The sequence below is a fragment of the Bombyx mori genome, chromosome 10 (genome assembly GCF_030269925.1).
Source record: "Bombyx mori chromosome 10, ASM3026992v2".
Taxonomy (NCBI): domain Eukaryota; kingdom Metazoa; phylum Arthropoda; class Insecta; order Lepidoptera; family Bombycidae; genus Bombyx; species Bombyx mori.
Window position 1 is genome coordinate 15,493,978 of NC_085116.1, and position 26,106 is coordinate 15,520,083.

The 26,106-nt window shown below is 39.6% G+C and overlaps 2 protein-coding genes across 3 annotated transcripts; one reads left to right on the forward strand and one right to left on the reverse strand.

Moving 5' to 3' along the window:
* Positions 1–1,358: 1,358 nt before the first annotated feature.
* On the forward strand, positions 1,359–4,062 carry LOC101741134 (uncharacterized). Its single transcript, XM_004921553.5, has 4 exons — positions 1,359–1,668; positions 2,761–2,944; positions 3,261–3,287; positions 3,392–4,062. Exons 1-4 carry the CDS (start codon positions 1,592–1,594, stop codon positions 3,698–3,700), a joined length of 597 nt encoding a protein of 198 aa, XP_004921610.1. The 5' UTR covers positions 1,359–1,591; the 3' UTR covers positions 3,701–4,062.
* Positions 4,063–4,998: 936 nt separating this feature from the next.
* Positions 4,999–18,163, reverse strand: ACBP-like (acyl-CoA binding protein-like). Of its 2 annotated transcripts, XM_062670313.1 has the most exons (5): positions 17,398–18,163; positions 13,537–13,968; positions 9,197–9,231; positions 7,499–7,613; positions 4,999–5,208 (listed from the first exon to the last, which is right to left on the reverse strand). In XM_062670313.1, exons 3-5 carry the CDS (start codon positions 9,209–9,211, stop codon positions 5,081–5,083), a joined length of 258 nt encoding a protein of 85 aa, XP_062526297.1. In that variant the 5' UTR covers positions 9,212–9,231; positions 13,537–13,968; positions 17,398–18,163; the 3' UTR covers positions 4,999–5,080. The 2 variants fall into 2 exon arrangements, with proteins under 2 accessions (XP_062526297.1, NP_001037023.1); NM_001043558.1 differs by lacking the exon at positions 17,398–18,163 and having other exon boundaries at positions 13,537–13,558.
* Between the last annotated feature and the right edge of the window lie 7,943 nt (positions 18,164–26,106).

Sequence of the window (26,106 nt, forward strand, 5' to 3'; positions counted from 1 at the left end):
AGATTACATAATACATTGATAGAAAAAAATTGCAAATCAAAATATAATACTATAATTAACAAACAAATAAGTTAATAAAATTCATATTTAATAAGACATTTACAATATTTGGAGAAAGTGCGAGGGCGGCACTGAAAATTTCGGGAATTAACGAAGTGACACAACATTACTATTTAAAAATGTATTTATTGCTTTTCGAAGTATTCTCCGTGAAATTTGACACATTTTTCCATACGATGGAACCAATCATTGAAGCAACCATTCCATTCGGAAGTTGGGGTCTCCAAAATGGCCGTTTTGTAGGCGTCCACAGCTTCTTCAGGTGATGAAAATCTCTGTCCACGCAATTTATTCTTTATTTTAGGGAAAGTATAGAAATCATTAGGGCTTAGGTCGGGGCTGTACGGCGGATGGTCTAATAATTCTATGTTTTCTTTGTCGTGATGGAGGATGATGCGGCGGTTGCAGTTCTCTTTACGGAGTTCAGAAACGACCTGTGGCAAACAAATGCTAGCATACCATTCTACATTAACCGTTCTTTGTCCCTCAAGAGGAATAGTCGTAACATGGCCGGTTTTGGAGACAAACGTGGCCACCATTTTTTTTGCAACACTCCGTGAACGAACAATTTTTGTTGGCTTTAACTCATTTTCGAACACCCAAACTCGTGACTGGTTTTTTGTTTCGGGTTCGTACGCATATATTCAGGATTCGTCACCTGATACAATGTTGTATACAGCATTTGAGGATCCTGCGTGGAATCTTTCGAGAGTTCTGACGCACTAAGTAACGCGAGCCGCTTTTTGCTCTTCACAGAGCGAATGCGGTATCCATCGGGAAAACAACTTTTTTACACCTAATTGTTCATGCAAGATTATTTGTGTTTGACTCATGCCAATGTCTAAAGTTGCCTAAATTTCGCGGTATGTCACATGTCGATCTTCCTCAATCAGCTTACGCACAGCATCAACGTTTTCTTGGGTGACTGCAGCTTTTGGACGACCTTGACGGGGATCATCACTGAGCTTGACACGTCCACGTTGAAACTCAGCAAACCAGCGATAAATTGTGGTTTTGGATGGTGCTTCATCACCAAATGCAGAAATCATCCGGTCAACACACTGTTTTTGTGTTAAACCACTTCGAAAGTCATAATAAATCATCGCTCTTGAATTTTCTCGAGTCAATTCCATTTTCTCAACGACTAAACAAGTTTGACAAAACCTCGTGACAAGACCGAGAATCTTTTTTTAAATAAATAAATGATATTCGATTTTTAAAACCAAGGAGTTTTCAATTAAAAAGATTTTAATATGACAGGAACAGTGGAAATATTCCATTCCCGATACTTTTAGTGCAGCCTAGTAGTCCATTATGTCACTCTGTCATTATTAATTACCTACTGTCCGTAATAACTACTAATTCTTGAGTGCTTTATTTTAAACAAGTTATATGTACATTAAGTATTATAAAACCCAAGATACAAACTCAGCGTCTCAAAACCGTGGACATAAAATGACAGCACGATTTAAAATTATGCGCTCATTTCAAATAGTCTCGCGCCGCTCGCGTCTCCGTGCGCTCGTTAAAAATGCCGAAGTGTTCGATGAGAAATTGTAAAAATACTACATCAAAAACGTTAAAAAAGGATGGGATATCGTATTTTCGGTAAGTAAAAGAGTTTGTTAATTTGTTTTGTGGCTTTGTTGCTTTTATGATTAAATATAAAAAGCAATATGTGATTTTGATTTAATTTGTCTAAAAACTTCACTCACTTAACCTCAAATCAACACTCCAAGTATAATACGGCAATTTTCAATGGTATTGTTTTTCAGTGTAAGAACAACTTTTGATTAATCATTTATTATAGTCGCATAATCCAAACGACCCTGTTCTTGTACAATGGAGTCGATATTTTTTACGATGACTTAGGACTTGCAGCCTATAAGAGACGTACTGGTCATTTCTTAACTGATAATTTAAAAGAGAATAGGGTGGTAAAATCGAAACAACTACTGAAGCGCTACGCAAAGGGAGGTCATAGAAAAATTTTGTTTACGGATGAGAATTTTTTTACAATCGAGCAACATTTTAACAAACAAAATGACCATATTTATGCTCATGGTCTAAGGAAGCTTCCCAATTAGTCGACAGAGTGCAACGTGGGCACTATCCGACTTCAGTGATGGTTTGGTGGGGTACTAGCTATGAAGGAGTGACTGAGCCATACTTTTGTGAAGAAGGTATCAAAACATCGGCACAAGTGTATCAAGATACCATTCTTGAGAAGGTAGTGAAGCCCCTTAACAGCAAGACTCGGCGCCAGGTCATAAAGCTCGGTCTACGCAGTTTTAGTTGGAAACGAACGTTTCGGACTTCATCAGAGCTGAAGACTGGCCGTCGTCTAGTCCCGATCTTATCCGCTGGATTATGATTTATGATCAGTTTTAGAGAGTACGGCTTGCTCTAAACGCCATGATAATTTGGAGTCCCTAAAGCAATCCGTACGATTGGCAGTGAAAAATTTTCCTATGGAAAGAGTGCGTGCTTCTATTGATAACTGGCCTCAACGTTTAAAGGACTGTATTGCAGCCAATGGAGACCACTTCGAATAAGCTTTTTATACTTTAAATTGTTTTATATTTATGTATGAAACTAACACACTGTAAAAGTAATAAATGTTATTTGCAATAGAATTTTTTTTATTTTTTATTGTAACAGTATTTATGGCCAGACTAAGTATAGATTTTTATATTTTAGTTTTCCTCGTGACCCAATACGATGCGGAGAATGGACATCAATCGTCAGTCAAGAAAGGCGTCAAGATTTTTTTAAGCCAAATAGTTCTAACGTCGTTTGCTCTGAGCATTTTTTGGACAAAGACATGTATGTCAGTGCAAAAGGCATAAAGCGTCTTCTTAAAACGGCTGTTCCTAGTGTACCGGTAAGTTACGTAGTCGTTAGCCAGAAAAATTAATCACTACATAGTATAAAACAACGTCGCTTTCTCTGTCCCTATGTATGCTTAAATCTTTAACACTACGCAACGGATTTTCGTGCGGTTTTTTTTAATAGATAGAGTAATTGAAGAGGAAGGTTTATATGTCCATTAAATAGTAACATCCATTAAATAGTGGAGAAATCAATAATTAATTACAGTTTCCGAAGCGAAGCGAGGGCGGGTCGCTAGTTTATCAAATTTTAATAATATCGTACCTACATTCTAATAATATTTCTCTAATCATAATTATTATTTACAGGATATATCAGCACAGGACCTCGAGTTTGTAAGTAACTACGGTGAAGAACGAATGGAACCTTAGTGCCGCCCGTATCATAGACTATCATTTGGTATGCTAGAAAATACTTATTATTTTGATGTTGATTACAGATTGAAATACCGGATGATGGCGGTGATACTGAAGTCTGTCGTACATGTTCAATGTCTGATGTAGAAAATAAGGAAGTCAATACATCCCTGAGTACAAGCTTAATTTTACATATACACACCACCGAAGGATCCACCACGGATACACCACGAAAAGTTGACATAACAAGTGAACTCCACAAATTCCGCAGAAGGCTAATTAGCAAGGATAAACTCATTAACAACTTAAGAAAGAAAAATTCTAGACTTGTTAAAAAGACCATTTTACTTAAGAATGCGTTAAAACTTTTAAAGAAAAGATTTAAAGATTGATGTAGGTACACATGTCCTACCCAAAAATATATTTACGCTCAGATAAAAGTACAATTATGAGTTTAGAACACAATTTAACTAACTCTTAAAATACTAATTCAATGTCTTTTATTAAAAAAATGTATATACAAATATTCGTCTTCACACCATGCCCTGTCCTGCTGGCTAACTTCGGTCATAAAATTTGATTGTTTATTGTACACTGCTTTGTAATAGCAACTTTGAATTTGCAAAAGATATGTTTATAGCATAACTATAACTACGTAGGTATAATTGGTGAGTGCTTAATGACGGTTTCGAGTGCTAGTTTTGTTTGAGGCTGTGCATCTTGGGTTTTTATAAAATATATCAATGAAGTAATATATATATTTTTAATCATGTAAGTCCTAACGCCAACCACAACGAAACCCTGTGTCTTTTCAAAACTATTAATGAAATTAACCCATCCAGGACTATATTTGACAACCTTTACAGGCTGTAGGTCCTTCTGGTATTATTACCTGATATTTGGTTAGTAATTAGTCGTCATGGCCTAAAGGATAAAACGTCCGCTGCATTCGTATGTAGCGATGCAACGGTGTTCTAATGTTCTAAATGTTCTAACTATACTGAGACCTTAGAACTTGTATCTCAAAGTGAGTGGCGCATTTACGTTGTAGATGTCTTTGGGCTCCAATAACCACTTAACCAGGTGGGCTGTGAGCTCGCCCACACATCAAAGCAATAAAAATAAAAACAATGTCAAAAACGTGGTGCGAACCCGTTTATCAATATGTAGTGTGTTTTACGAAGTCTAAACCTCAATTGTATTGTATAACATAACAGTTGCCCACTTCTTCAAACTCGAATGCATGACTAATTCGTGGCAAAACAAGACAAGTGGGTGATACCTACCCATCCGGGCCCAGAAAGCGACCTACTACCAGTAATGGGCGTATTAGGTACTAGATATGTGTCGTTCGTTCAATTTTAGAGATTCAGATCAGTACTGACCTGTTGACAAAATGATCCGGTTCGTACGACCCGTTCAGTCGAACGAACGACTAAGCGAGACGGGCGCGGGGCGAGACGCGGCAACCCGAAATGACCCGAATGACCGTCGTACTCGTATGGTTCTTTTCTTCTGATTCGTAGGTTTTGTGTTAAACGAGTCGATTTAGTGAACGACTCATATTTTTTGAAGTGACCCTATCGTTCGCGCGGAATTTGAGACCCGGGTCGTTTGACTCGTTCGTTCGCGAACGACACATATCTATTAGGTACTCTATAATAACAGGTGAAATAGAAACTAGACAGAATATTATTTTGTTAATTTATTTAAGAAAATCGTGAGAAAGAGCATAATTTAAGTAGGAAATTTATTTAATTCTAAGTAATAATTTATGCGTATTTGGAGTGGAGTTTCTCCGCATTTTCGATGTATTGCTTCTTGGCATCGTCTTGGGAGATGCCTTTGCGACCGTTCCATGCCTTCCACTTGGCGCTCTCCACAAGACCGCTGGGCTGGGCTGAAACAGAAAGAAGAATTTCAATGAATTGTTCCATCAGTATATTATTGCATCCACCACCCATGGGATAGTTCGAGGAGCCAAGGTCTCAAACCAAGAAGATGGGAGATTGAACTAAAAATTACATCTGGACTTCTTTGGATAAGAGTAGCAGCAGACAAAAAGCAGTGGAAAGAGTTAGAAAAGGCCTTTGCCGAAAGGCACGCCCAGGCGAAAGACATTTTATAGTAGACTAGCGACCCGCCCTCGCTTCGCTTAGGAAACTTTAATTTATTATTGATTTCTTCACTATTTAATGGATGTTATTATACATATTATAAACCTTCCTCTTCAATCACTCTATCTATTAAAAAAAACCACATCAAAATCCGTTGCGTAGTTTTAAAGATTTAAGCATACATATGGATATAGAGACAGAGAAAGCGACTTTGTTTTATACTATGTAGTGAAGTGTATGTAGATCTTACTCTCATATATTTAATATATATTAATATATTGCTTTTTGGAGTTTACTCCTTTAGAATCGATTTACATATATAGGCCCGGGGTATGAAAATTATGGGGACCAAAATCGTACTAGCATGTCACACGAAATGCGTTATGCGCCTGATTGGCTCCTGATTGCGTGATGCGTGCGCGCGCCAATCAAAATCGTACTAGCATGTCACACGAAATGCGTTATGCGCCTGATTGGCTCCTGATTGCGTGATGCGTGCGCGCGCCAATCAGGAGCCAACGCGCGGCCGCGTTATCGCAGGTGACGCCGGGCTGCTGCGCCGGCAGTCCGCCACAAAGCCTCGTACTGATCGCGCGTTTCTCTCATTATTGTATTTTCATATATTTGTTAGTCGTTTGTTTTGTGTCTCGTTAATTTGTTAATAATCTGTAGTGTATCGTGTTGTCGTAATATAGAACTATTTCTCGTATTGTTTCGTTTAATTTTTTATATCCAGTAAACTCCAGTCGTGCGTCGGAGCGGACACACACACTTTTTTTTTGGTCTACTTGAAATTGTTAAATTAAAATGTAAAATGTTCGGGAAATAACCATCATTAGTATTATTATATTATCCCATCATCATCTGTTCTTCGGTACAGTCGTCATTTTTACAGGAACTGTTTAGATACGTTGTTTTAGAAGGTTTTTAAAATGATCATTTCCCAAAATAGTCAAAAATTTTAATAGGTACCTATTGAAACAGTAGCCGAATTAAATTTCTTTCGATCGTAAATTTTTATGTTCTGTAAACACATTACATAAACTGTGTCTGATTAAATAATCTAGAAACATCTGTATCAACACTGTTTAATGATAATTCGGAATAATTATAAATAATCTAAAAATGGTCATATTGAAACATATTCAATATTGGCATTAACATATTGAAATGGGTATTCCAAATATCTAATATAAATTTAATCTACTGTCACTACTAAAATTAAAAAGCTTAAGTTTTGTTAAGTACCTACATTAAAAATTAAAAAGTGACTAAATGTCTAAATTCGATTTTGCGTTTTATTATTAGTTTTTTTACAAACTGGTAAACATTATAAAACACGCGAAAAATCAGCAGGTATTATATCTCATAAAATATAATTTTATTCACAAAAGACAAAGCGATATCTGCTAAACTTAATGATGTTAAAAACAATAACGTCATGTTAGATTAATTAAAAAATTAAAACGTTTCGAACAAATGTATAAACTCTCATAGAAGACTGCCAATGCAGTTAACTTATTTAATTATATCCTCATCGTGCCCTGCGATATTTCGGCCATATAGCACGTAGGAACTCTGGTAGTCTAGAACAGCTCATGGTTACCGATAAAATAGAAGGAAAAAGCTTGGAGGCCAAAGTCTAAAGCGAGGGGCCCAACCAGGAGACTCCATAAATAAATAGAAATGCCGGTCAACCAGGCAAAAGATAAAAATAGAGAGAAATTGTGAGAAGACTACAGAAGACTCACGATCATCAACAATGATGCAATGACTTAAAAGAAGAAAACTGTTCATATACAATAGATAAAAACTAAATCTTACTTCCGTGTTTCAGCTTAGGGCCTTTTTAGGTGCCTAAACCTACAGATATGTCAGGCTGTAACCCATACAAAAATCGTTTATATCGGCAAACAAAATTACGGGCCACTTGGTGTTTGTGTTCGCATAAAAAGATTGACAAAAGCGTGGCTGATGGTTGTATTATAGCAGCAAGCTTACGCCGATAAATTCGAGCTAATGTTTGACTTTGGACTATTGGTGCAGTTACGAAAAAAAGGTTCGAATACTTACCAATGTTAACATCACCTATGGTAGCCTGCTTGTACAGGGAGTACAGCGCAAGGTTCTCATCGTCACTGGGCTTGGTCTTCCAGTTCCTAACCTTATCGGCGACCTGTTTGAATTGCTGAAACAAGAAATTCGGTCAAAATTAAAACAAATCTAAATAATTTGGGGCTCTCATCGAGACAAACCACTTTTTTTGGCACTACACATAGTTTAACAAATAATAAATATATATATAATTTAATATAATAAATATATTATTTGTTAAACTTTCCATAGTTTTATCTCGTAATAAGTATGTTAAGGTTAGCTTACTTTTTTAATCTATATCTGTCACAATAATATTGATGATACTGATTAAGTGATACTAGAATGATATTAGAATTATAGATAGCGTTCGTATTGCAATAAGTTGATAAGCTATAGAACTTTGGTCCCGGACATCAATACAAAAAAATAGAAGACATAATAATTAAGCTTAGGTATTTGATAAAAGATAAAAGATTTTATAAGAGACAATGGAAGGAATAGAAATTTTGAAATTTTAAATTTAGAACTGATTTCATTTTAGTTACGCAATACGATTAAAGCCTTTTTGTTTCTTTTCTAAATAATAGATATTGAGGCATAGTGTAAGTTTAGGATATCGTTTAGCCCGGGTATAAGATTATCCTTTAAAAAGGAAACCGGGAAACTCTGCCGTGATTCTCTCTCTTTCTAGCTATTTATCCCAAATGGTGATTGGATCAGCTTTCCTTATTCTACTCCTCCCCTTCACTCTGTCTTCAACGTCCTAGTCAGTAACATTGCATTCCATTTTTCCTTCAGCACTACATCTTTTCACCGTGTCTTGGGTTTTCCTCTAAGTCTCCGACCGGGGAGGTCGAGCAGCAGTGCCAGATTTGCCGTCATTATTGTTAAATATATCGAAGACTTTCATTTGTTAATACATCACTAATAGTGACTAGTTCGTATTACGATAAAAAGGTCCCCGAACAATGGCTGTACAAGCTTTCAATTGATAAAATAGATATACGTAACATAATTGAATGTGTAATTTTTTTAATTTATTAAAGACGCAAACTTTTCAGAAAAAAATATCTGATTTTACATATGGTATTTGCTTAGATCAGGTATTTGTCAAACAACAAATTTTAGCTTTTATGTCTGGCTGCTGAATAAACGGACGATGCAACTTCGAATTGGCGTTGAATTATTATTTAAAATATATCGTACTGTTCACGTTGTAATAAATGTTGTAATTTTACGCTACACTTAGGTTGTATATCGATTATATTCTATGGTAACTCTAACTCGATGGCTAACTTTTTCCTCCTAGTGACTACGACTGGAATAAGCTAGGTAAATTAAAAATTAAGTATTTTGTTTATAATATTTGCATGGTGATACTTTACTTTACATACGTTTTGATACTAATATTTTTAATGGTACTTTTTGTGAGTAGATTAATTACGCTTTTACGGTTTAATCTCGCGTTTATATTTTTCTGATATTTAAAATTTCATGTAAAAATATGAAATGATTTCATTTCACCATTGAAAGACAAAAAACGATTATATTTTATAAATTTTCGATCTACTTAATATTGAAATGTAAGAAAGGGTAAAGATAAGGGTAGGGTAGAAACGTTAAAATCAAGAATTCTATGAATTATGTTGTAATTTATTAGTCCACATTACGTACCTCGTCGAGAGACATTTTGTGTTATCTTTTGAGATCTGTAACAAAAGAAATAAAATATTATTTTATGCAAGTGCATCTTTTTCTTCAATTTCATTATTTCCTATACGTAAACAACCATTTTGTCCATGCTTTGAGGTTCCAAACACCAAAATGTGTGTGTGTGTGGGCCAAAACAAGATGGATAAAATATATAAAATATATAGATACTAGGTTATAAAAGCCAATTAAAAATATAACTATTATGGTCCTTAATATTCTTAACATTGCAAAAGTGTTATCCATAACAAAAAGGAATGAGGTCATACGTCATTAAAATAAACGAAGCTTTTCTAATTTAAAGCGTGTCGTTCTCGTTAGATATCGTTCTCTCGCTCCTATATAATCTATATTATAAGTATGTACATATAATCTATATAAACATTACTATTACCAACTCTTTTCTGTAAACCGGGAAATAAGGCGCGAAACTCAAACTTTCTATCATTGGATTACATTAAAAAAACTACCTAATTTATTATTATTGTAGATATTCATTTTAAGATTGTCTGTTAATTGTCAAATTAGGATGATAATTATGTCGATCCCTACTCTAATATGTGTTGAAGATGATAAACTTGAAGCCGAAGCATAGGTACCTATGATGGCTTAACAAATTATGAGAGCATACTTTTCTCTACCTAACTACAGTATTTATTTAACAATATTAGTTAAGATGCACGAATATAATTCAACAGTGTAAACACTTTGTGTTGCGTATAGCCTAGAGACTACTTCGTGATCATAAACCGCCGATATATCATCGGAAACCCATAAAATGTGAATTATTGTAAGACATTTAGCTTTTGATTAAATATGTTAATAATGTGGCCAGGTTTAAATTAATTGACGAGTATTCGTGGATATTGTATAAATTTTTGGTTGGTTGCTTGCTGCTAATTTTGCGCAAATTGCTCTCATCTACGCCATTTTGTATTTGGATTTTTTTCGGCAATGAAACCTTCGTGCTGTCAACAAAATTGACCATTGGTGATTTATGCATGTTTAAGACGAAAAAATAATGATTACTAGTGGTCCCGCAGTGGTCGAAATTCGACTATAATTAATTGAAATTGTAAGTTTGTACACTATTATGATTCTATCTTCAAAGACTATTATACTTTTATAATCACAAATTTTGCCAAGAATACACTATGGAAAAATATTAATAAAGACAAACAATATTTAATCCATTCTCAATTTCATCACAGACGTCAAGAACAAACGTTTGACAATAATTAAATAGTATGCTTGCGTATGTGCGTCAAATACACGGTAATGATGGTAGTGTGTGTAATGTTTTTCTTATCGATTTAATGTATTTTATAGGCATAATTAAAAAAAAAATTACATTCTGCACTCCTTCTCTATATTCTCTATAAGCGTGGGAAGTTTCATACTCCTCCGTCCGCGCAATTTTCGTAAAAAGAGATACAAAGTTTTTCCTTCACGTATTAATCTATACTTCTATACTAATATTATAAAGAGGAAAGATTTGTTTGTTTGTTTGTATTGTATTCAATTATAAGCCTATTTGCTCCGAAACTACTGAACCGATTTGAAATATTATTTCAACGTTTGGAACATCGAATATATTGATGGTTTGGAAGCTACACTATTCCCGAGTGACAAAGGCTATAATTTTTTTTGAAAAAAATTAGGTATCCTTACTAAAACTCCAATAATGTAACCCAAGGTATGAAAAATTACCTAAAATATTCTTTACATCGCGTGCCCTGCGAACACTATTCATCATAGATTAAAATAATGTATTACGACTTTGTAGAACGCATTATTATTTACAAAAAGTGTCCCCACAACATAATAATATGTCTCACTATTATGACGCAATAAGTGTTCTTTTATTTAAAAAAATAAAACGACGTCAAATATCGTTGAAATTTTTGTTAAAAACCCTAGAGAAGTCGGAGCGGGCCGCTAGTATATTATATTTCTAGTCAAAGTCAACACTGTCGGAATGTTATTGCGATCCACGAAGCGTGCTCGATACGGCGTGCCGACGTGCTTGCCCGTTTGATTTTCGCACGCGTTCACAGCTGAACACTCCTCGAGGTCGTCGACCTGACGTCGACGTGCCGACAGCGGAAATTACAGACCGAGTTCACAATAAACAATATTTTATTCGATTGAAATTTGAGTGAGGTCGAACATTTTTTTTTTTTATTATTATTGCCGTGTAGGCAGACGAGCATACGGCCCACCTGATGGTGAGTGGTTACCGTCGCTCATGGACGTCAGCAATGCCAGGGGCAGAGCCAAGCCGCTGCCTACCGTTTAATACTCTCCACACTCTCTCTCTCTCTGTTTTATTATGTTAATTTACCTACTCTGCAATTAAAACTACTTTAGGGTTCAAATTATTTCTGACTAGCGGCCCGCTCCGGCTCCGCTCGGGTCTTTAACAAAAATTTCAACGAAATTTGACGTTTTATTTTTTTAAATAAAAGAACACTTATTGCGGCATAACTATAATAGTTAGACATATGCTGTCGCGACACTTTCTGTAAATAATAATGTGTTCTACAAATTCGTAGTACATTATTTTAATCTATCAGTAATAGATTTCGCGGGGCACGCGATGTAAAGAATATTTTAGGATTTTTTTTTACACCTAGAGTTACATTATTGGAGTTTTAGTAAGGAACCCTAATTTTTTCAAAAAAGATTATAGCCTATGTCACTCGCGAATAGTGTAGCTTCGAAACAGTGAAAGAATTTTTCAAATCGGTTCAGTAGTTTCGGAGCCTATTTAATACAAATAAACAAATCTTTCCTCTTTATAATATTAGTATAGATTAATTCTTATACCTTTAAACGAGCAATTCTTGTATATTAATATATATGAGTCGTCTATTATCAAAGGTGGCAATCTGTGCATTTGGACAAACAATTTTTATTGATATGTCAATACAGATTGATTTGAATATAATCGTCTCCTTCAAAGTATACGGTTCAAAACCTGCATTAAATAAAGGTTAATAGTTAACCTGTTATTTATCTAAGATGTCGTTCCGAAGAGTTTTGTGACTGCCAATGGAATACAAAGTCAATAATTCGTTTTTCTGATTTACCAATCATTGTCCAAAAATCAGATTGCCGGCTTTGATAATAGTCGACTCATATATAATCTGAATCTCGGAAACGGCTCCAACGATTTTCATAAAACTTAGTATACAGGGGATTTCGGGGGTGATAAATCGATCTAGCTACGATTTATTTTCAGAAAATGTTGTTTTATTCGTGTTTTCAATAATCAACTCTTCCCGACATCTATTGGCGAATAATAATACTATTTTTCTTAATTGAGGGCAACTAACCGCTTTAAAGACACAACAAGATGGCGTTATCAAAAAAAAAACCGAGCAAAGCTCGGTCATCATCTAGTAATTAATTAATTAATTAAGTATATTAAGTATTAAGTATAGAAAACAGTTATCACAGCATTCAAATTTCGACGAATGACCCTATAGTGGTCCGCGACCACGAAAATTAAAGTTTAAGTCAAATTAAAATGTAAAAGTACCTACCTAGTTTTAAATATGTCTAGAAGTCGCAAAAACCGAAAGAAATATTTCTCGTAACTAGTATATCTACATGATGTTTCACTCACTTTAGACCTAGATAGCAATACAAGTTCAGATACTTTGGAAGGAAATCTCACCCTATTTTTTTAGTTGCATAAGGCCCACCCGATAGTAAGTGCTAAACGTCCCCCATTGACAACGACAATGCCAAAGACAGTCCGCTGCCTACTGAAGACTCTCTTTCAAGCTTTAAGCTTATAAAAAAACCGAGGCACGCTCCAAAGCCGGATAGTAAGACGGTCTCTTACAAAGCAGTAATTCCAGATGGTATGGAACACCTCAATTTCACGATAGCACTGTTTAATGTGACTAGTTTTTTTTTTAAATTAATTCCCATAAAAAAAAAAATTATTTGTCAATGATTTTGTAATTAGAAATCTCAAATAATCCTCAATAAAAAAAAAGCCTCAAATAATCAGACATGTTTGACTTTGCGTTTGAAGTTTAAAATATGCTCTTAAAACATACGGTACTGATTTATAATATTTTGGAACTTTACTTTGACATTTCGAAGAAGACATTGACTAACAATTGAAAGCTAAAAGTATATTCAATTAACACTTCCGAACAATAAAATAAAGATTAATTAAATTGGGACCAAATTATTGGGCACAAAAAAAAGGATAGAATCAGCATTCAGTTAAAAGAAAATGCTAAAGTAGTACAATAAATAAAAATGTAGAAAATTGAAGAACTCACCAGGAGGTAGGGTAGTTGCAAGGTTCCAATTGGTACTGTATATTTTTCAAGCGCTCCATCCGTTTTTCAGGGCAGCTACGTGGCCCCCTACACTGAACTTCTAGGGTTGCCGCACAGCCGATATTTTTATCACCCATTAAATTTTATACGATATAAATATACAAAATGTATCTGATTGGTAGGTCGTTAAGTACTGCCAATGTTACATGATACAAAGTTATAGGTATAAAGTCGCGAGGTGACGGTCACTGTATGCAATATTTTCATATTTATACATATTTACGTTTAGAATTTAATGTTGCAAAAACATTTTTGTCTTACAAACCCACAGCCCTTCTGGTGTATTTGGTTACCGGAGTCCACAAACCTCAAAACGAACGAACATGAGGTCTGTCTCAATTGTAAAATAAAACGGCTGACCGACTTTTCTACCTTTTTTTTTTTTTTTTTTTGGTATCGATGGGGAATCCTAGTCTTTACGGATACCCTGCCGACGGGGGTCGGACCGGGTTATGTCGGACTCCGCGCCTCCGGTGGAAGAAAGAGGAAGAAGTCGCGAACCGAGGTCCGCGCCCTCAACCAATTGGTCCACGGAGACTACGCCTTTAGAAAGGCGCGCTGGGCTAAGTTCAGCTCTCGCCAAACCCGCCCAGCTTAACGACTACCGACTAAACCCCAACGAGCTCCTCCACTCCGGCTGGGCGGGGACCCAGGTACCGCCATGTGCGCGCCATAGGCCCGCCTTCGCCGGCTCCCACCCCAATGTTACGTTGGGCGGGATCTGCCACCGGGGACTTCTTCCCCCTCTCATCTCCACGACTCGTGAGGGGCGCACCGGAGCCACAGCGCACCACCACCCCACAGGACCTTAGTGCCGAGCACCGGGCGCCCCCGCACCCAGCAATCGACGGCCCCTGCAGGAGCCGGGTGGGGGCTTTCTGCCCGCACCACCCGCTCCGCCTTCACTGCCTACGAACCGAGGTCCACGACCTCCTCCTCACGACTTCCTCCTCGGTTCATCGGCATGCCCGGTTCTTCATAAAGCCCCGGTCTTCCTTGTGCCCGACGGAGGCTGGACGTCCATCGGAGTCGTCGTCTCGCCGAGTTGACTTCGGTCTGCAGCAACGGGTGCGGCCGCGGGTGCAGCGACGTCCTCTCTCCTCGGTTTTCTCGGGGGCCTTGCACAGGCCTTGCCCCCCGAAGTGTGGTCCGCTGGTTTCCCGGCGGAGGCGCAGACGGCGCATCGCGGTGCCAGTGTGCATCCGGATGCCACGTGGCCGGTCTGTCCGCACCGGTAGCAGTCGTGACTGCGGTCGACCGACGACGGGCACCGCGCACCCACATGGCCCAACGCGTGGCAGCGGAAGCATTGTAGCCTCCGGGCCTCCAGCAGGTGGACGCGAACAACGCTCCACCCGATGCGCAGCTTCGTCACTGTAACAATTTTCTTCGCCGCTGCTATCGGGCAACGAACGAGAACCTGGCCCATTCCTCCGGATCCGGGCTTGATAGAGCCAGCCTTGACTGCATCGACGGAGCATTCGCCGATGCGCGCAAGCTCGGTGCATATCTCCTCCTCCGTCAGCGAATCGTCAAGTCCGCTTATGCGGATTGCAGCGGTCACTATCGGTCTTGTCACCGTTACTCTCTTGGAAGAGAGAACCTCCTTGAGCTTCTCGGCCAGCAAGTCGGCCTTCGCGATCTGGTCCTCGCCGCTCACTATGAGTATTTTGGCTCCGGTTATTGCTGACCGGACCTTCTCGATGGGGATCCCTAAGGCTCCGGCGTCGATGCTGGCCCTCGCCTCGGCGAGCACCTCCCGGTAGGAGAGCCCCTTTTCGATAGCCTCCGGGTGCAGCCTCAGAATAACGGCCTGCGAGCGCGGAGCTCGAAGTCTCTTCTTTCTACCTTTCTTCTTAGGCTTGAGCGGGGCAGGGTTTCTGTCTCGTTGGCCTTCCGCGTTGGTCGTCGGTGCTGGCTCCTTTTCCCTTCTCGGCCGTGCTCCTCTACGCGCAACGGTCGCCCAACTGACCGTAAGGGCAGCGGGGGCCGGAGGGAATGCGCGCGGCTCGGGTGGAGCTGCCGGCTCGGGTGGAGCTGACGGCGTCGTCTTCTTGTTATTGCCCTTCTGTTTCTTGGGCTTCACTTTCTTGTTGGTCTCAAGCTGGGGCAGAGCCGCATAAGGCGGCGTTGCCTCCGACACAAGACCTGCAGTGTCTGGATCGATTTCGCTCTCTCTGCACCTCCTTCTTGCGTCAGCGGCCAAAGGTGGTCGCAAGCGAGGCTCTGGGAGTAGACGGGCCTCCAAACCCGCGAGTCGGGCGTCCAGCATGGACCCGACTGCTCGCATGATTATCTGCAGGCGTCGCTCGTCGTCTTCGTTTGGCAGTGTTGGGGCGGGAGTGGGCTGCGCTGTCGTCTGAGCGAGGCGCACCATTTCCGCTCTTACGTCCTCTACTTCCTTCCTGAGCTGCAGGATCTCCGCCTCCTGTCTCTCGCTGAGTGCCTGCAGCCTCAGGGTTTCCTCGTTGGCCGATCTGGAAGCTAGATCTTCCGTGGCCTCCTTTATTGTTGTGGCCATCTCCTTAAGGGCTTTGATGTACGTCCCCTTCGGGTTGCGCGCTTTCGCCGCGATGGTAAGGGCCATCTGGGCGGTCTCCTGGAGCCTAGTCGCGGGATCTGCTGTTATGTTCCCGGATATTAAATGTACTGCGCGCCTCTTCTCACGCAGGTTGTGCACGCTTTCCACTACCTCCTGTTCAGCGCGAAGCTCCAGCTCTTCACGTTGAGCTTTTAAGTATGCCTGCTTCGCCGCCGCCAATCCCACGTATTGGCCGGTCGTTGGAGGACGACCTCGGCCTCTCTTCGATGGTCTGGTCCTGGACACCAACGATCCTGACCTAGACGCCTCCGATTCGGTACTGCTGTCGGAGCTTGCGTTCTTCGAGCCCTTTGCCCTTTTGCGCGTCGTTCTCTTTGGTGATGAACAGCAGGAGCTGACCACCATGCTGTCCTCCGAGCAAACGCTGCTTTCTCTCCTGCGGTCTTCGTTTTGCACCGTTTCTCTTTTGTCCCTTGTGGACCTCTTCCTTTTCTCCCCGTCCTTCTCGGACTCTTTCCCGGAACAGCTTGTGCCCCCCCCAGAATACGAGGGGCAGCGTGCGGCCGATTTCTCGACCGCACGGAGGGATTCTCCTCCCGCAGAGCAAGAGGTACCCTCCTGGGGTAATAACTTTTTCAGGCTGGACATGCTCATGCTTTTTTATTTTTATTTACCTAGGGTGCGGTCCCCTAGGACGCCCTCGAGACTGGTCTCACACCAGCCATTCGTCCCGTTGCCGGGCGTCAAAACTTGGGATTGGGTGAGAATAAAGAAAGAAAGAAGTGGAAAATATAACAAAATCTAACATAAAAATGTAACCAACAGTACAAGAGTGAAGATAGTAAACAAACAAAACACAAAGAACAAAATAATAACGAAGATAAGGACAGACAAACTCAACATAAATTAAATCAAAAATATAAAGAAAACAAAAAGACAGTAAAAACAAACTCAAAATAATAAGGAAGAAGTCGGGGGCCCGGGCATCCCCGGAAGAAACACCCTTCAACTAGGTGAAGGGCGCAGAGAGCCCAGAACCCCCCCTGCTGGTTTTGGTCCACGTCGCTCAATCTCTCCCGCCATAACACAACGAGAGAGAAGGAGCGATACCCCTGGGAGTATGACTGCTCCCAGAGGCCCGTTATCCGCCACCTACGGACGCGCCCGGTGGAAGTCCAGCAAAACTCCCCCACAGACGAAACCCACGGCACGCAGAGTGCGCATCGGGGGCCCGCCCAGGTCCCGGGCGACTTTTCTACCTACCCGTACGGAATATCCGTGATGACTCTCAAGACCGTCGGTAATAATATACATAATACATTGTTATTAAGCGGGTTCTCTTTGTAAAAGGACACGATTCGACTGTGTACCTCGACAGTTAGTCAATAACGAGATAGATAAACAATGATATCGTCCACTAGACAATAGGATATCTGCTGGAAAGTTAGTATTAGGTATATTCATTTGCTAGAACACTTGATTTGTGCTATTCCAAGCCCGCCGCGATAAAAAACTGAACTTCATCATGCTCTGTGTCAGCACCAGTATTGACAACAAGAAACGGACAATTACGAACGCTATTGGGAAGATCGAAAGAGACATTCTTTTTTTTTTTTTTTTTTCTATAGCCTTTGTAGGCAGAAGAGCAAACGGCCCACCTCATGTTGAGATCAGCGTCGCTCATGGATGATAGAAATCCCAGGGGCATAGCTAGGCCGCTGCCTCCCATTAAGTACTTACTCTCCATGAACGTCTTTGAAGAAGGATTTGTCATAGCGCTCGTAAAACACCAGAAGGGAAGTTCAGTCCAAAGCCTGGCAAGAAATGTCTCTAGAAACGCAAGTAGATGAACGTGACGATTCCATATAGTAGGGATTAGCTCTGCTCTGGTGACGAGAGGTGCGATAGCAATAAAGAATTGAAGGGATAATTTCGAATAATTTCTCAAAGCACTCCCCGCTGATAGGTACTTGGCCAAATATCCATAAAACACATATTTATAAGCGAAATACTGACGGGAAATCTGCTAGAATTGAATTTTTCGACCTTATATCTGTCAATCCACACTTTACCTTGACACCTTGACGTCAATCATTCACAAACAGTGATTCACAATAGATTACGATTAACAATGACGCATGCAAAAGTCAAATTTAAACACTTGGGGCCATCCGTGAGAGACGCTACTCGGCGTTTGGTGGTGAGGCTAAAGCCAGGAATTAAAAGCCATGACATCAACGAGTAAATGTCCGACTTTATTAATTGGTTGTTGCACATAATTAAACACCCCATTTTCTTAATTGATTTTTTTTATTTAATGAAAGAATATTCGTAGTCGTTTGTGATTGACTTTCACGATGAATAACATAGTGTACCTAATATAAATCGCACCCGCAAAATTTATAATTTGCTTAATCACTGGTGGTAGGAAATATTTTAGGTATGCATTTGTGGCGGTAGCCATCATACAACGCAAGATATTTGACAGATGCCTGAATACCGCTTACGACATTTTCAAAATAAACTTGCATATATACAAGTTCTGAACAACAATATTTGGACCACCGGTCTACCGAGCAACCTCACCCTCATCATCATCCTCCCCCCATCACCCTCTCAGTGGAAGATCTTCTTTTCGTCGTTATATCTACACATGGATAAAATATCACCCATTTCTGTCGTGAAGCAGTATTACGTCCGATTTGAAGGTTGTGACAGTCGTTGTATATATCATTATTCCTAACTACAAAAACATTGACGGGAAAACTTATTTCAGTTTAAAATAACCGGTGAATACTACTCCCTGGAAACAGCCTGTGGACTAGCGTATTAGTTTTCATCAGATATGTATGTAGTTATGAGCTACCCCCAGGCAGCAGGTGCAACGGTGGCCTTGATGAATGCTGTTAGTGAATTGATAAGTAGTTGTAAGCACATAGAGATAATAAAGCTAATTCCTATATTTAAATGTATAAAATAAATTCCTTACAAAATATATGTACCTAACTTAAACCTTGTATCTGAGTCATTTGAAATTGCGACTTTCAATTGGCAATTTTGAAAATAATTAATCTTATGTTCATTATTTTTATTACTAATTAAACACGAGTAATATAGCGCTGCACGTCTAATTCATTCAAGATTATTTACAGCAAATTGGATGAACATAACATAATAATTATTGAATTTCAAAGTAAACTACCAAATGCCAACCCTATCCAATCACTGCAACGTTATCGCTTTTAAAGCTTAAAACGTATCTTAGATAACATAAAAAATATTCTGTAATTTAATAATTTACCGATAATTAATTTCTTTGTGATATTATTTTAAAAAAAAAAAAAAAAAAAAAAAAAAACAACAGCACTGTTACAACCGTTTGTTCTATTTTGCACTTTTCAGTGTTAATGTTAATGAGCAGTTAATCATTAATGAGCTCATATATATGCCCACAACACCCCAGTGTGAGTACTCCGGCCACAAACCACCAATTCTAGGACGGATGACAAGACCTCCAGTTCTCAAGGGATTAGGTAGAAACCGTCGAAACCGTAAATGCGTCGTGGCCTAAAGGGTAAGACGTCCTGTGCATTCGTGTTGAGCGATGCACCGGTATTCGAATCCCGCAGCCGGGTACCAATTTTTCTAATGAAATGCGTACTCAACAATTATTCACTTCCATAGTGAAGAAATAACATCGTGTAATAAAAATCAAACCCGCAAAATTATAATTTGCGTAATTACTGGTGGTAGGACCCTCTAGTGAGTCCGCGCGGGTAGGTACCACCACCCTGCCTATTTCTGCCGTGAAGCAGTAATGTGTTTCGGTTTGAAAGGTGGGGCAGCCGTTGTAACTATACTTGAGACCTTAGAACTCATGTCTCAAGGTGGGTGGCGCACTTACGTTGTAGATGTCTATGGGCTCCAGTAACCACTTCACACCAGGTGGGTTGTGAGCTCGTCTTACCGGACGTATTATCCCTAAAGCCACGACGACTTCTAATTCAACAGAGGCTTAGACCTCGTGACTGAAGACGAGAGGCGCCTTTCAAACTATGACGTCTACGTACTCCGGGAACCACCTGACACCAGGTGGAATGAGCACGTTTACCCAACTTAAGCAATCAGCTTTATAATATTCTTGAGCAAAATAATTTGCAACTCACAATAATAAATAGGTAGCTAGCTTATTGATATATTTTCTTAAAACTGTGACGTACATTAAAATGATAGCAGACATGCGTGAAGAGAAAATCTGAAAAATATACTGTAAAGGAACTAGCAATCAATTGCCAGAAATGTGGCCCTTCACCGTCCTCGTCGAACCCGTCGCTTGCGACGAAGGGCTCGACGAGTAAATTAACCCTCAGACACAGCCCACTGAGTTTCTCGCCGGATCTTCTCAGTGGGTCGCGTTTCCGATCCGGTGGTAGATTCTACGAAGCACGGCTCTTGCTAGGGTTCGTGTTAGCAACGTCATCAGGTTTGAGCCCCGTGAGCTCACCTACTAGTTAAGGCGACGCTGATATAGCCTCTCAAGGCTATCAGCTTAGGTAGGATTTAAAAAAAATGGCGGTATCATTTGAAATTATAACGCACGATTGCATTGCCGCAAAAATAAGCAGAATTGTGTTATTCACACGTTCGGGCTTGCAACATGTCCTAACACTCAAGATAATAATTATTAGGTTTTGCGAACCGCTATCGTTTTTGGTGTGCTAAAATTATCTTCACGAAGTCTTGAGGGAGTGTTCGGAAATTTCCTACTCTACGATACGATAATCTGGTCGATAAACGATAAAGTGTCGACAAATAAAGTGTCCACTCGACCCATTTCTGGCTAGGCAACGACAAATATATAAATTTTAAGGTTATCTTTTTATTTATCTACCAAATTATATTTTTTTTAAAGGAAACTTTAGATATGTCATTAATTTTGATCGGTAATGCCTTATCTTATGATAGTGCAAACGTTAGATAAGCTAAAAGTTAAATCTTAAAAAATAAACGGTACTTCTATATTAAATTGTACAATGAATGGTCCCCAAATCCCAAAAAGCCGGCAATACTATAATTTGGAGATAGTTGCCCAAAACCCTGCGTATTTCTGCCATGAAGGAGTAATGCGTTTCGGTTTGAAGGGCGGGGCATTCGTTGTACTTTAAAACAGAGGCTTAGAACTCATGTTTCAAGGTGGCAATCGCTTAAAAGTAGGTAAACCGTGAACTCGTCCACCCATCTAAGCAATTAATAATAATAAAAACGTATCTTGACTTATCACTAAAAGTAATCAACCCCACTGGCTTTTTGTTTAAGACGCAGACGTAGTCGATTTATTGTATATTTACACTTTGTTGTAAACACTTATTATTTAAAGGTTTCTCATCACGTTTTTTAAATTTAATGACTACCACGATATTTATAGTTTGTTGATTCATTGACGTTTTATTGAGTTGTATAATTTGCAAATTTTTAGGTGTTTTTTTTATATACCTAGGTATTCACGCACAATTATTTTAAGTATCTACAGTCGGCATCGCTGCGCCATTTTGAGAAGGCGGCACGGCATGAGAACCCTCTCATCGTAACCGCTGGATACTACATACCCGACCCAGTAGACCGAATGGTAAACCGTCGACGTCGCCCATAGCACGTCATTACGGATCTTCCTGATCCATTAACGGTGCTTTTAGGCACCACAAGCACCGGTCACCGTCCTCGTCGAACCCGTCGCTTGCGACGAAGGGCTCGACGAGCGAACTAACCCATAGACACAGCCCACTGAGTTTCTCGCCGGATCTTCTCAGTGGTGTTCTCTTCAACTCTCCGGTTTAACCCCGCGAGCTCACCTACAAACGTTAGGGTGAAGCTGAAATAGCCTCTCAAGGCTATCAGCATAGGTAGGGAAAAAAAAAGATTATTTTCATTTAAATATGTAAGCGATTAATTAATTGCACATTGTACTAGTTTAAATAGTTACTGATTTCAAAATTGTTTTTCTATTATGATACAACTATTTATTGGAGTAGTGTTAATCATAGTACATAGCAACAAATCTACTAAATATTTTCCAGAATCGATCTATACGAAAACGACTGACGAAGTAACCGCTTTTAGCGACAAGACCGTCCATTGTCTAATACAAATAATGCCTGCCTATTAATTAGTTCTTTTTTATTGCTTAAATGGGTGGACGAGCTCACAGCCCACCTGGTGTTAAGTGGTTACTGGAGCCCATAACAACAATAACGTAAATGCGTCACCCACCTTGAAATATACCTAAGTTCTAAGATCTCAGTATAGTGACAAGGGCAGCCTCACCCTTCAAACCAAAACGCATTACTGCTTCACGGCAGTTATAGGCAGGGTGGTGGTACCTACCCGCGCGGACTCAGAAGAGGTCCTACCACCCGTAAATTCAATGTAAATTTCAATGTACATTTTGTTTTTTTCTTGTGCATTATTGTATAATCCACTGATGTCACGTTTATGGACGACTTGCACGATAAAGTAATAAGATTATTTATTAAAAATCCATGCTGCAATTCTGCCTATTTCTGCGAGTCAGTATGATTTTTTTCCGTACCTATTCCCTGGTCATGACCGCCGAGGACAGGCAGACGTGGGGAAGCTTTACTGGTGGTAGGAACTCTTATGAGTACGCACGGGTAGGTACCACCACCCCACCTATTTCTGCCGTGAAGCAGTAATGCGTTTCGGCTTGAAGGGTGAGGCAGCCGTTATAACTTTACTGAGACCTTAGAACTTATTTCTCAATGTGGGTGGCGCATTTACGTTGTTGATGTCTATGAGCTCCAGTAACCACTTAACACCAGGTGGGCTGTAAGCTCTTCCACCCATCAAAGCAATAAATAAAAAAATACTCGATGCATCGAGTGGTCAACATTTCAAACCTTCACCAATAAAGAGACCGATTCAGAAGAAGAATTTGCTGGTAGCCTTAGGGGCTATTCCAACTACGCGCGGATGGGTAGGTGAGCTCACGTACTCAACCTGAGAGAATTTGCTAACACTAGCCGTAGCAAGAGCAGTGCTTCGCAGAATCTACCGCCGGATCGGAATCGCAACTCACCGATCAGATCCGACGAAAAACTCAAAGGGTTGCAATGAGAATGCGTCATCATTACTGATTTCTAATTCAGCTGGATTTTTTTCCGACGTAGGGGGTTCCAATAAACTACTCCACGTATCAGTACGATAGTGAAATCCTTGTTCATATCTTGTTCATTGCGTAATTGACAAATTAATCCTTTGAAATTAATCGTGATTATAATCTGTTATGTGTGTAATTATGATTGTGGCAGGTGTGCGGGATTTTTTTTAAATTATTAGACTGTCGAAGGAGGTTAATGTATTTGTATGCGTGTCTAATTCTTTGGTCTAATTATTTTTTATTGTTTAGATAGCCCACCTGGTGTCAAGTGGTTACTGAAGACCATAGACAACTACAACGTAAATGCGCCACCCACCTTGAGATATAAGTTCTAAGGTCTCAAGTATAGTTACAACGGCTGCCCCACCCTTCAAACCGAAACGCATTACTTCTTCACGGCAGAAATAGGCAGGGTGGTGGTACCTACCCGCGCGGACTCACAAGAGGTCCTACCACCAGCAATTACGCAAATTATAATTTTGCAGGTTTGATTTTTATTACACGACGTTATTCCTTCACCGTGGAAGTCAATCGTGAACATTTGTTGAGTACGTATTTCATTAGAAAAATTGGTACCCGCCTGGAATTCAAACACCAGTGTATCGCTCAACACGAATACACCGGACGTCTTATTTTTTAGGCCACGACTTTCACACTCTACAGCCCAAGCCTGATCACGGATTTCAAATTTTTTTATGAGGTTTCATCATCATCATCATAATAAGCCTTACATCCCAGGGTGGGCCTTAACCTGGTCCAGTATGTCTCTCCAGACTGCTCTGTTCAGGGGTTTCTCTTTCCACTGGCACCTTAGATGAAAATCAATAGTGGGGGTTTCATATTCAAATTTATTTACTTTTTAACGAAGTGAAAGAAAACGGAATGAATTCGAAGAATTTTGACAGATTTATTTGATGCCATCCATAAATACGATACGCTATATTAGTTATTGAATCCATCTGATTCGTGCGGTATTGGAAAAGCGACGAAAGGATGATAGTAGTATTAAAGTATAATTATCCATGAATAATATGATATCCACAAAAAAAAACCATTTTAACCCCCGTAATGTTATTTAGATTCGACGGAGCTCTCTAGGAGGGACAGGGTAGACCCTTATGACAAGTTGTTGAATTATTTGAAATTAAAACGAGTGAAGTTTCTTCATATCTTTTGTAATACCTACCTAATGATAATACAATGACATTGTGATAACATTGAACTTAAATTAATCGCGTTTGAGGTTTTGTGGTGACAATGTTTTTTCCGAACTCTTAAATTTTTGGAAGCTACCCCTTACAGTTTTTTCTCTGGAGAAGTGAGGGTTTTTTTTTTGTAGAATTTGATCGTAAATAATGTTTGATTAGGTTTTTTATTGTTTTTGTTGGCAGAGGAGTATGCTATATAAATATTATCATTAGCCAACTAAGTACTAATGAAATGTTTTCGCTCCAAGCAATTGTGTCGTTGACGACGAACTAACCTATAGACACAGCCCACTGAGTTTCTCGTCCGATATTCTCAGTGGGTCGCAATGTCGATCTGGTCGCAGATTTTGCGGAGCACTGCTCTTACTAGGGGTAGTATTAGCATATTCTCTTAAATTGAGCCCATGAGTTCATTTACCAGTCCGCGCAAAGCTGTAATGGCCCCTTAAACTACCAGCGAATTGGTGGGGAAAAAAAAATCAACGACTCTATTTTTTTTGGGGTTTTTCAATTCGTTATCAAATAACGTCCGTTTTCAGGGGCATCATTATCATCGCTTATCACAGCTTGGGCAGCGATAAGCCCCGGCCACTAAGGCACCAGTTTATCTTATCCGTTCAAATTCGTTTTATTTATAAGTGTGCCGTATATCAGTGACGTTTAGGTAAACGATTACACCTGTGCTTATGGACCGGGTAGTAAAAGTCCTAAGTATGATGAAGTGATGAAGTTGGGCGATAGGAAGATGTACATTAAAACCAACACGGACTACCTCGAGAACAAAACTTCATTCTTAAAGCGCGACGGCTTGCGGCCAAACAATAATAATTTGTTATCCTCGCCACAAACAAAAATATGATTCGTAGTTACCTATACGCAATCATTAAATTTAATAAACAGCAGCCGCTTCGATTCCAGATTACTGATGCCTGTGGCACCTGTATTAGAGGTCACCACAACTCCACCGCTTATGTTACTAATTGATTGTCTTATAGTGAATTGTGGTTGGGAGAAATGAGTAATTTCCACGGTGACTTCCACGGTGAATAACATAGGGTAATAAAAATCAAGCCCGCAGAATTATAATTTGCGTAATAACTGGTGGTAGAGCCTCTTGTGAGTCCACACGGGTAGGTACCACCACCCTGCCTATTTGTGGCGTGAAGCAGTAGTGCGTTTCGGTTTGAAGGGTGGGGCAGCCATTGTAGCTATACTGAGACCTTAGAACTCATATCTCAAAGTAGTGGCGGCATTTACGCCTACCATTATGCATTATGCGTCACTTGATGTCTATGTTTATTTTATTGTTTTTTTTCCTAGGATAAACAGACTATACACATCATTAAGCGATTACCACCATCCGCCTTGTGGCACAAGATCGAATTCCCATTGTACAACAGCTGTACCAATCCTTCAAACCTGAACGCGGTAGTTTGCGGTAGAAAAAGACAGGTGAAACTTACTCGTACTTACAACACCCCTTATCAATAATTTAAAGCATTTGTGATACATTGCGTGCTATGGAAAAAACATTAGTCAAGTACTTAAGTCAGTTTTTTTTTGGAAAATAAATAAATATACCCAAA